The sequence below is a fragment of the Papilio polytes genome, unplaced genomic scaffold, assembly GCF_000836215.1.
Source record: "Papilio polytes unplaced genomic scaffold, Ppol_1.0 DF823912.1, whole genome shotgun sequence".
NCBI lineage: Eukaryota > Metazoa > Arthropoda > Insecta > Lepidoptera > Papilionidae > Papilio > Papilio polytes.
In genome coordinates, this window is record NW_013525292.1 from 1127776 (window position 1) to 1139343 (window position 11568).

General features: G+C 31.7%; 3 protein-coding genes across 5 annotated transcripts in view; 2 read left to right on the forward strand and 1 right to left on the reverse strand.

Annotated features, from left to right (window-relative positions):
- LOC106102747 (peroxidase-like) overlaps positions 1-1595 on the forward strand; it is a 5151-nt gene extending 3556 nt beyond the window's left edge. Inside the window, exons 8-11 of the mRNA XM_013282315.1 lie at positions 274-501; positions 660-723; positions 836-1034; positions 1370-1595. Coding sequence (XP_013137769.1) covers positions 274-501; positions 660-723; positions 836-1034; positions 1370-1566 — 688 coding nt within the window. The 3' untranslated portion in view covers positions 1567-1595. The remainder of the gene's footprint in view (positions 1-273; positions 502-659; positions 724-835; positions 1035-1369) is intronic.
- Positions 1596-3691: 2096 nt separating this feature from the next.
- On the reverse strand, positions 3692-7064 carry LOC106102748 (leucine-rich repeat-containing protein C10orf11-like). 3 transcript variants are annotated; one of them, XM_013282316.1, is made up of 6 exons: positions 6978-7064; positions 6312-6425; positions 5878-6015; positions 5635-5745; positions 5064-5213; positions 3692-4674 (listed from the first exon to the last, which is right to left on the reverse strand). In XM_013282316.1, the coding sequence occupies exons 1-6, from the start codon at positions 6998-7000 to the stop codon at positions 4434-4436; spliced, it is 777 nt and encodes a 258-aa protein (XP_013137770.1). In that variant the 5' UTR covers positions 7001-7064; the 3' UTR covers positions 3692-4433. The 3 variants fall into 3 exon arrangements, with proteins under 3 accessions (XP_013137770.1, XP_013137772.1, XP_013137771.1); XM_013282318.1 differs by lacking the exon at positions 6978-7064 and adding an exon at positions 6562-6664; XM_013282317.1 differs by lacking the exon at positions 6978-7064 and adding an exon at positions 6515-6664.
- Positions 7065-7437: 373 nt separating this feature from the next.
- LOC106102671 (CDK5 regulatory subunit-associated protein 3) overlaps positions 7438-11568 on the forward strand; it is a gene marked incomplete in the record, with an annotated part of 5359 nt that continues 1228 nt past the window's right edge. The window contains 7 exon segments of the mRNA XM_013282221.1: positions 7438-7479; positions 7569-7982; positions 8229-8381; positions 9063-9287; positions 10021-10143; positions 10648-10803; positions 11505-11554. Coding sequence (XP_013137675.1) covers positions 7474-7479; positions 7569-7982; positions 8229-8381; positions 9063-9287; positions 10021-10143; positions 10648-10803; positions 11505-11554 — 1127 coding nt within the window.

An 11568-nucleotide genomic window follows, 5' to 3' on the forward strand; every position in this document is an offset into this window, starting at 1 on the left:
TCTTCTATGCTATAGAAAAAATTATCAGATTCGTCTAGGATTTTTTTTTAATTACTCTATACTGTTTGGAATAGCACATTAGCCACTCAGATGTTTTTATTTTAAGGATTTGATATCATGGACGACATCTAGCAAACAACCAAGGGTGGTAGTCCACTCTAGAGACTAGAAAAACGTAAAAAAAAAAAACAAACACTGTTACAGCTGTCTTCCTTTAGACCTAAATCATCGACTGACGACATCCATGCTATTTAGCAATAATACGCATTCCAGACTAAGCGACCACTACTTCAACCCTGCGCTAGTGGAATCTACCACAGAGTCGTTGGACGACATAGTGCGAGGTATCCTCATGCAGAGCTCAGCGGAGTCTGACGCGTACTGCACGCGGGAGATCACCAACTTGCTGTTCAAGTTGAACAACCAGTGGGGGATGGATCTCATCGCTATGGATATACAAAGGGGGAGGGATCATGGATTGGCTTCATACAATGATTACAGGTATGTACATTTCCTATTAATCGAAGCAAATTTAGACCCTAAAATTTACTCTAATTTTAGACCCGAAAAAATCTTTTTAGAAAGACTTAATTATACAGAAATGGGAAAAAATATCGTTTGTCTTTGACAAAATATTATATCGCATTTTTTTTTCATAGAGAGACGTGCGGCTTGAAAAGAGCAAACAATTTCCAAGATCTATCAGGAGAAATACCACAAGATGTAAGTTTTACATTGTTTTGATAAATATTTTAATAAAAATTGCTGGTTATGAATGATTCTAAAAGGTACAGATGTACAATATTAAAAAAAAACTCTTCTTTTTGTTCCATAGCGTATAAATGCACTCTCCCGAGTCTATGAGTCCGTAGATGATATAGACTTATTTGTTGGTGGCATTATGGAGAAGGGTGTCAAGGGGTCGATCCTGGGGCCAACCTTCCAATGCATTGTAGCTGAACAATTCTACAGGACAAGGATTGGTGATAGATTCTTTTATGATAATGGGGAAATGCCGCATTCGTTTACACCTGGTAAGTCTTAAAAAATATAAAATGTTCCGTATCAGTAAAGTTAAGTCACCAGACATATCGACCGTACATTCTGGAATTTATTGTATCTTGACAAAAAGAACAAATAATTATTTTTCCTTTCCTTTATATATTTTTTCTTAATTTATTAACATTTTTTTTTAAATTTAGTTATCTTTTAATACAGACAGTGCAAAACATTCCATAGTCCTTCGAGCCGAATTTATTTTTTTTTTATTAATTTCAAAAGGCTTTCTATACTTTACATTTTTAAATTTTTAAACAATATTAGAAGAGAGGAAACATTCTAAATTTTTATATAAAATGTTTGTCCACAGAACAACTAAAAGAAATAAAGAAAGCGTCTATGGCGCGGTTGATCTGTGACAACACGGATGGCGTTTATTACGTGCAGAGGAAAGCATTCGAGATGGAATCTACTCATAATCCGAAATACAGTTGCACGGATTATGATGCTATACCTTTTGTGGATTTAACAGCTTGGAAAAGACCCATACTTGAGTTGTATGATTAATTAAAATTAAATTTTATTGTCACTCTTGTCAAACGTTTATGGACTTATACTCTATGGTCTAGTGTTTTTTTTTAAATAATTCAAATGTTGTATAGACTGAAATATAAATAACTATTGTTAAAGCGGTAACATATTTAATGTTGTGAATAATAAAATCGTTTCATAATTTATAAGTTTTAAAAATATAATAAAACATTTATTGTTATTAATGTTTGTTTTCTTTTCTACGTCAATATAATTAAAAACCTAAAAAAATATTTATTATTCCTTAATTTGACATTGCCATGCACAGACAAGTTACATAAATAAACCTGATTTTCCAAATTATTATTTACAAGTTCTTTATTCATTTATTTTAACTTGATTTTTTTTAAAACAGGTAAATGAAACAATTAGTTACTTAACAATATCATTTAATTAAAAAGACATATTGCAAATTACAACCCATAATAATTATTGTCTATGATTCAATCACAAATAACATATTTACATAACAAAAAGTGGCACAATTATTGTGATAATTTACTTAACCTGTATCGATAAAAACGTGATATAACGCATCATTCTTTATCTAATATAATTAATTTACGAAAACAAAATATTACGAAAAATATCACTAGGCGTATTTCCTAACCTATTTTATATGCAGTCAAAAACTATGACGTCATAGGGTTCAAGTGTCAAATTTTCTTCAATTTTTATATAGATTATACAGAAAGTTTTAACAAATAACATTTAAAAAATAATGGTTTAATTTAATGAACAAAATGCCTCAATAAAAGCATTTAATGAGAAATCTAATCAATACAATTATCACAAACTTGAATAATAATAAAACCTTAAGGTTAAACTATTAATAATATTTAAATTCATTATTAAAATCGATATCTATATTACTAGAAGAGCTATAATCATAAAGTTATTGCCTTTTATTAGTCAACTATAGATTTTCACTGAATTTTATCTACGGAAACCATCTCTAATATAATTGAAACTCCCTACTTAACTAACTAGATATTGTAACATATCTTTACACTAGTAAACTTTAGTAATTAAATTAAAAGGCAAACAGCACCAAAGATCAAAACAGCAAACAGTATAAGTCTTTTCAAATATCTTATGAATGATGAAGCCATATAAAATGTTTTGTATGCGGCCAGAAACATTTCTCAGTACTATGTACTGGTACTGGCCACAAACAAGCGGACAAACCTACGTCAATTCAGAATTATGCGACTCGAACAGCTATAGGAACCATGACATTACTTCAGACAGTTGCTGTCAATGTACGTCATATGTGAATGTCAGAGCATTATTTGACAATGGCTCGCAACACTCTTATATTAAAGAGGATGTGGTAAATAAACTAAATTTGAATCCAACTCATAGTGAAGGTATTACACACACGCCTTTTGGAGGTAATACAATGTCTTTTAAAAAGTATAATAGTTATAATTTAGACATAGAAAGTATTGACAAATTGTTTAAAATTAATATGACAGCTTTAAGACAGGCGACTATTTGTACAAATGTACCTAATATTAATGTAAATAATAAGCACGTTCTTAATGTATTAAAACAGAACCGCATCGAATTGACAGATGTAGATATAAATGCAGACATAGGTCTCTTGATCGGTGCTGATTATTCGGCTTTATTGCTCACTAACAATTTGGTACAGCTTGGGAATGGTTTAACAGCGTTTAAGAGGAATTTCGGTTGGACATTACAAGGTAAAGTGCAAGATAATACAATAAACGCCAATGACGTCACAACTTCATTTTGTTTACAGAGTATATCAGATTTTTGGAATCTTGAGATTTTAGGCATTAATGACACAGCACGTACAGTCCAAACAGGAAAAAGAAGAGATCTTGAAGAGTTTCAAGGAGACTGTCCCTGTTATTATTGAGGCTGTCCCTTACAAAATTGTAAGAAGGATGACGTACATTACTTACTTCACAGAGCAGTATCCAAGGAGACTAGTTTAACAACTAAACTGCGACCGGTGTTTGATGCCTCGGCAAAAGATAAAAATGGTAGATCATTGAATGTTTGTCTACAAGTGGGAAAGTTATTACGATACCTTGTAGATACGGAATTTAATATTTCGCTTGTGTTTTAGTTTTTTTTTTTCTTAGATCGGAGGATTGCAGTTTTCGTTAATTTTGTTCTTTCAACTCTTTTGGATTTTATATGATGTCATGTGTCCGAGAGACAAACTATATTAATGTTGAGTTTATTTTTGACAGTTTAATGTTTTACATGTATCCATATATGTTATATTACCAACATTGTGTTTAGCAGCATCTTGTATGTTTCGAGCCAACAAGACATATAACATATATATAACTTTTAGATATTGCGATAGAAATATCTTAATAAGACTGTAACTTAGTTGAATACAGAGTAATTTAGTAGCTAATATACTCTCTACTGCTCAAAATTCGCAATACTTGTACTACTCAAGTGAGTGGAGTCAGTTCTGTGTTTACTAATACTCCGACTAAAATGAGAGGTTCGAACTTGTGTAGCAAGTTAATAATGCTGGGAAAATAGAAACAAAACTTGACTAAACTAAACTAATTTGCTAATCTACTCCGATAAATATTCTTTGTTCAGATATTAAGCTACTAAATTAGTTAGTACTCAACTTATTTCCTAGCCTAGAACAAACAAGAAATAAGGTATGGTAGAAAATCCTAAGACAGTAAATTTTCCGAAATATAACAGCAACAAAGACCATAAAACTCTCTATCAATTTACATAAATGTTTAAGTAAGTAAACTTCAAAAATGTCTTCAACAAAGCAAAAAATAGTGAATTATTGTATTCATTTGAGATCACATTTACCTTAGATTGAGTTGTCAAATAAGCAGATTTTTGGATCCTTGTTTATCCTTAGTCCAGAGCGAGCTTATTCTATTTTGGAAAGCATTCCATGATACCGAGCTATGGATGAACTGGTTCAGTCCACCTGACCCTGGTCTGACCAGTCTTTCTACCAACGGTCTTTTGTAGAGACGATTGGCTTCTGCTATTTCATCTTCTGTTACTCTTCTATCATCCAAGTGGCTTAATGAGGGAAACTTCGAGATTAGGAATAATCTGGAAAGAAAAAACTTCACCATTATCCTATTTAGGAGTAGGATACGCAACAAAAAGCATATTTCCCACTCATATGCGTCTGCACTGACAAATTCATGTTCCCTTCGAACTCTTTTTGTATAAGAAAAAAGGGTCAGAAGGGACTAAAGTTGGGCCTCCAGTACCACACTCATAGGACAAAATGCAGAATAGCTTCCACTTCACGCCTGTCTCCTGTGTGGTTTTGCTACACCGGGCGAGCCGACCCATTCATGCAAAGATGTTAAAGCGGGCTCTACCACTGTTATCAGTATTAAAAACCCAAGACTAGTGGACTTTTGGTGTAGTTTTTTCTAACATTTCTAGTACATAAGGAACAATGTATTATAGCTATTTAATAAATCACATACCTATACTGAAGGTATTCATAGAATGTTCCTCCATTGAAGTAACTTGGTGCAGCTGGGTTGCCCATTAGACTGAGGTACTCCAGGTTGGGGCAGGATTCCTTCAGTTTGCCGGCCCATGGGTACAGTGATGATATTTTACAATGGTTCAACCTAAAATTAAATGACATAATTCCTATAAAACTCATTGTCACAGTTTTCTATACTAATATTATAAAGAGGAAAGATTTGCATTTTTGTACATATTGTAATATCTCAAAAACTATTGGGCCAATTTCAAAGGTCTATATGTGAGTAACATAGCCTACATCTTATATTATTTTTTTTTAATTTCAAGGGAAGTAGCAAGCAACAGCTATAATCAAATGTTTTAATTTTTTTTCTAGAACTGGTATTACTTTTACCAAAACATAAGTCAATTAGATGGTTTATTTATGCATAAGCTATTGCCCACAACTACAACCATATAGAATTAAAAAACAACTAAGTAGCCTATGTGTTTTTAATTAAGCTTTTGTAGTGATACATAAACAAACATCCACCCATCTCAATTTTAGCATGGAGTATGATTTACCATAGAAGTTGCAGCTTAGGCAGTGGAGGCAGCACACAGTTCTCTGTGATTGGATTTGTGTCTGCTATCAGAGATGTCAGATGCTTAAAGTGTACTACTGCATCTAAATTACTGTAAGAGGGGAAACATTATACATTAGTAATAGATAAATTTAAAAATAGTTTTTTAGTCTACCAGACAATATTCAAAGACTCTAACACCATTAAAATGCATTACTGACTGTAATAATGAAATAAATCTTACGTAATTTTATTATGACTGATATCCAGATATTTAATGTGATCTGAAAATCTTTCAACAATTGTTCGTGGCACTTCATAGAGGTTCTCATAAGCTAGAGTTAGCCTTGTATCATCATCATCAACACCCCCATCTGCTGACCTGAAACATAAATTGAAATAAATCACTTAAAGCATCCTGTAATTTTGTATTATTTCTTCCGCACACTTAAACATATGTCATGAATAAATTTTCACGAAATTTAAAGAACGACTTGATTTTCATTTAAGATCTTGTCTGTAAGTATAACATGTTTAAGAACACAAAAAAGATAATTAATCTGTTATACATATTTATGTGTCTGCTAAACAACATTGCTAATAGATCAAGACCTTTTACTTTATTTAAATATTACTTTTATCTTATTTTGCATGTCCAATATCGAAAAAAAAACATACACAATAAGATCCGGAGGTATGGATGCCTGCGCCATTGTTACAGAATCTACGATAACATCATCAGTCCAATTCACTTCTTCAACTCCTTCGTCGTATCTTGTAGAACTTGCAAAACTACAAGGATAACACGTCCAATAAGTAATTTGAATCTATTGGTAAACTTCCACAATACCTTCTCAGATTATAGTTAGGTATTTTCATACAGGCCTTTGGAAAATTTGCACGAATCTTAATATTAATTAATAAAAACCTCAAAAAGCACTTTATTCCCTTTAACTTCAATTGAAAATTGAATTGATCGTCGCATTAATTAAAAAAGAAAAGAAATGTACGAAACTTCAGTCCAAAAACTGATGACATTTTAAAAACATTACACTGTTGCCTGTTAGAAAAACTGTTAATTTTTTATTATTTGACAAGAAGCGACACAAACATTTGGTGCGACCGACGAAAACTATTTCTTTTCTTGCTTTTAAAATTGTATATAAATTATAACGCTATGTTAACCAACTAAAATGCTATTAATTCAATATAGAGAGATATCTAATTCTACTATATGTATAGAAGAAGGTATTATTGTATTCATGTAGTTACGCCCCCGTTCCCAAAATATATTTAATGCTAAAATTTTTATTTCACTGTACACTATTTTATTGAAAAACTTACTGATTTGTCGAACTATCTTCCATATTTATAAGAAGCTTATTGGAAAACAAGATAAACTATCGCATAAGTACATTTCAAGTGAAAATAATAAAACTTTTAAAAAATAAAAAGATTCTATAAGCTTAGAACTACATTAATTACATTTAACACACACGTAATTACTATAGTTATCGACTAATAGTTATTCCCTGTGATAAGAAATTGGTTTTTATTTTGTTTACAATTTCTTATCAATCGAGGTCAATGAGCATAAGTGTTGTCATTAGAAGTCTTTTATAATGAAGACAAAATAAATAAATTAGTTAGGTAACATTTGGTACATTTGTCAATTTTGACAACTATTTGTTGTTGACATCAGTTGACACGTCATATGGCAAGTTCAAGTTTTGGAAAGTCGTAACAAAAAAGAAAATTATATTGTTAATAGTACGAATTTATTAATATTAATGGTATTCTATTAAATAAAATTAGCATAGAAAATTAAATAGCGGACATAATGGATGTAAGTATATTTACTGTGAAATATAAAACTAGTCAACAAAAATCAGATGTTTATAGCGAAATATGTTTTAAATTTAAATTTCGTTTCAGGAAAGTAATATTCCTATCGATATAAATATAGGAAAGCTTCAAGACTGGCTGATAAGTCGTCGACATGTGAATAAAGAATGGCAAAAAAACATAATAGCTGTGCGAGAAAAAATTAATAATGCAATTCAAGACATGCCAGTACATGACGATATCGCAACTTTACTATCTGGTAGCTACATTCATTATTTTCATTGCTTAAAAATCATCGAGATTTTAAAGCAAACTGAGGCGGATACGAAAAACATATTTGGTAGATATGGATCACAAAGAATGAAAGACTGGTTGGATGTGATTAAAAGTTATGAAAAAGAAAACTTATATTTAGCTGAAGCGGCACAAATGCTAGTTAGGAATATCAACTATGAAATACCTGGTTTGAAGAAACAAATTGCAAAAGAGGAGCAAATACAACTGGTGGGTAATTTTTTTTTACTTTACCACATTGCAAAGCACAGTTTTTTGAATAAAAGTAAACTTATCATGCAAGTTTTAGCACCAAATGTGTTAAAATCCTTGTTAAAACCATACATTTTAATACTCTTATGTTATACTATCTTGTATACTGTTGCCATGATTTTGTCCTCTTTGAATTAAGTTCTTCATCCATCCATCTAAAATTTCACATTTATAATATTAGTATGTATGTTATTTGATTTTCAGGATTGTGAGAAAAAGCACACAGAATATTTGAAAAACGAAGCTTCAAGCAAATCTGAATTTTTAACTCTATGCAAACAATTAGGAATCGAGGGCAATAAAATTAAAAAGGAATTAGTTGAGAGGTTACAAGAGTTACCGGAAATATATGATGAGGTGAGATACATCATTTGCAACATTTTAAAAAATCAGCATTGCCAACATTAAATATAAGATTTCTTTGTTTAACTAACACTGCCAAAATAAGTGTATGAAAATAAGAGAGAAAGAGTGAATACATTGTAGAGAGGGGTGACAATGCAATTCTTTATTGAAAAAGATGACAATCAATACTTTATTGAGAAAGGTGACAATGCAATACTTTATTGAAAAAGGTGATAGTACAATAATTTATTAAACAAGGTGACAAAACAATACTTTGTTGAAAAAGGTGAATTTTTGAGGTTTGACAAAAAGGTGGCTTTGCTGTATCTCATAACTAGCTGTTCCTGTGCGGCTTCATCCTCATAAAATTAGAAAAAACTATATTTTATTGTTTAAATTTGTCAAATTATCAATTGCAAATGTCAAAATGACATGACATGATGACAAACTATGACAATCTTGCTTCCTTGATGTTGGCAGCAACTTATGGTCTTTTTCTCATATTAGGGTTTCTATCCAAAATATTGACCCCATAACTTTAAAATATATAGCCTAAAGAGTAATGTAAGTGTAGGGTTTTTTATTAAAAAAGGATTATTCAAAAATATGCTGTAATTGCTGACATCTTAGGCACCAAAGAAGTGTGTGTTTACACTTTATTATAATAGTATAAATTTGTTATTTCTGTTACAGATAGGCAAATCATTGAATCCAATACTTCCAGCTATAGAGTTATATTCAGCTTTTACTAAATATGTACTTGGTGATCAAGCACCACAAGTGTTGCCATTACTGCAATATGTGGTAGAACATGGTAATACCACTGTATATGAATGGAAGTATGGTGAAGCTCCGCTAAGGATTGAATTGGATCCTATACATATAGAAGTGGAAGATGACAAGGCAGCTGGAGATCAGGTATTTTGATTAATGTTTGAAGTTTTAGAAAAAAAAAATATGTTCAGTGAAAACTGACAGCAGTGTCAGATTTACCTGTATCAGTGCTTTTTTTTACCATGAATAAGGGAGTGTTAGGAATTTTATCATCATCATCCACTTGCCCATATCCCTTACGAAGGGTCGGCACAGTATGTGCTGCTCTTCCATACTCTATCAGCCGTCATATCTGAATCCACTTCTTCCTTAAGCATATCCTCTTTCACACAATACATCCATAATTTTTTCGGTCTTCCTCTTCCTTTGTAGCCATCCACATTCAATCTTAACACTTTCTGGTTTATGTCCCCATCATTTTGTCAGTATTAGGAATTTTATTTAAAACTATAAATCACTAACAGCCTTACAAATAAATGTGGTATAAAGTTATTTAGTAATAAACTGAGTATAAGCAAAATGCATATATTATAAGTTTATTTATAAGGCTATAAGGGTTTACTTAGTAACCATTTTATTAATCTAATTACATATGAGATTTAAAAACATTGGATGTTTTAATGTGTGGTTTATGCTTGGATAGTAGAGCAGGTCAAGATTGTATGGACTCACTTGCTCCAATTAGTGTTCACATGCCAGTTAAATACCAGTCCAGTTATTGTGTGACTGACCAACTCTATGTGCCAAGTGTGAACCAAGCATAATTATTGTATTTCACCTTAGTTTATAGTAATAATGTGTACAAATCTTGTTATAGATAGATTTTGGTGATGGTGGTATAGATTTTGGTGAGATTGATACGTCAGCTATCGACTTTGGTGAGGGAGATGCAGGCGGGGAGATCGACTGGGGTAATATTGATGTTGCACCAACTGATGTTGTGAGTATTTTTTATAAAAAAAAAATTAAGTATTGCCATGAGTAAATATTTTTCAAGAATGATTCCTAGTAAAAGATTCAATTGCCCTAAATATGTTTAGAAATTTTTACTTTTCTTTCCTATAAGTAGTTTTTTCAATTGAAATTATTAAGCAACTAGCTTTCGCCCGCGACTCCGTCCTTGGAATTAAAGAAAAAACAAAAGTGAATAGCCTATGTGTTCTACCAATCTATCCACTATGTCTATCTCAAATTTCGTCGCGATCCGTTAAGCCAATTAGGCTACAAACTCTATCAAACTTCCATCCATCTAAACTATCGCATTTTATTATTAAGATTAAAATTATTCACCAATATAAATGTTTACTATTGGCAACTTTAGTGAAATCATTTATTATTGTTTTTTGTAATATTTTTTTTAACAAAGCAAGAAATTGCTTCCAAATGTTATCTTTACTAAAATGTTTTCCATTATCCTGGTATCATAAGAATCAATTTGTATCAGGATGTGTCAGCAGAGGTAGCCTCCATCTCCCTGGAGGAGTCAGGGATAGTGGTGGAGGAGGCGGGGCTGCAGGGCGGGGTGGCCACGGGCAGGGAGGCTCTCACACTCCTGGACAACCCTACCACGAGCAATCAACTTGTGGAACAACTGCTCGAGGTTAGTAAAATGACTTAATTTATTGCTACATTTGTTTGTTAAGGGACCCATAATGGCATTTATAAGTGACAATTTTAACTGGGCAGTCAAACTGAACAGTTAAAATTGTCGGAACTGACTGTAAGTCATTTATTTTAGCTGCTTAAAACTGTTTAATTAAAGTTATAGATGAGAAATTTTGGATGGATGTATAGATGGAAGATATCCCCAGAATAGCTTAACGGATTTCCATTAAATTTGACATAGATATAGAAAATAGTCTGGAAAAATAAGTACTTATTTACTGTCGAATGCGACTCCGTTTGCGCGGAATTAAAAATAAATAGCCTATGTATCAACTTATTAAAAGTTTCGTGAGGCATTATACTATATAAATTATAACACGGCTAAACTCACGTGAGTTTAGCCGTGTTATAATTTATATAGCCTATGTATTCTTCCCGATTCTTTACATTTTAAACTAAATTTCATCGAGATCCCTACATATAAAAAAACCATATTTTTCTATTACCGTGTATACATGATTGTTGGATTTTAAGTAAATTATTTTTTACATTTTCATCCGTTATTTAGATATATATAGCTTCTAACAAATGTCCATCCATCTAGACTTTCGCATTTAAAATAGTAAGATTAAGTTATGAGTGTTTTTAAAGTGACTGCTTTTCGTAATTTCTTTATTAGTGTTTGTATGTGTGTAGTTGGAGTCGTTCCTGAAGATGCGTGTGCACGAGTGCGGCGGCGAAGAGCAGTTCTCGCTGCAGC

Excerpts from the sequence above, each read along its gene's own strand:
- LOC106102748 (XM_013282316.1), bottom strand. The coding sequence starts at position 7,000 with ATGGAAGATAGTTCGACAAATCA. Across the intron at positions 6,016-6,311 it reads ATACCTCCGGATCTTATTGT|GTCAGCAGATGGGGGTGTTG; the intron begins GTATGTTTTTTT and ends TTTATGTTTCAG. Across the intron at positions 4,675-5,063 it reads TATGAATACCTTCAGTATAG|ATTATTCCTAATCTCGAAGT; the intron begins GTATGTGATTTA and ends TTTTCTTTCCAG.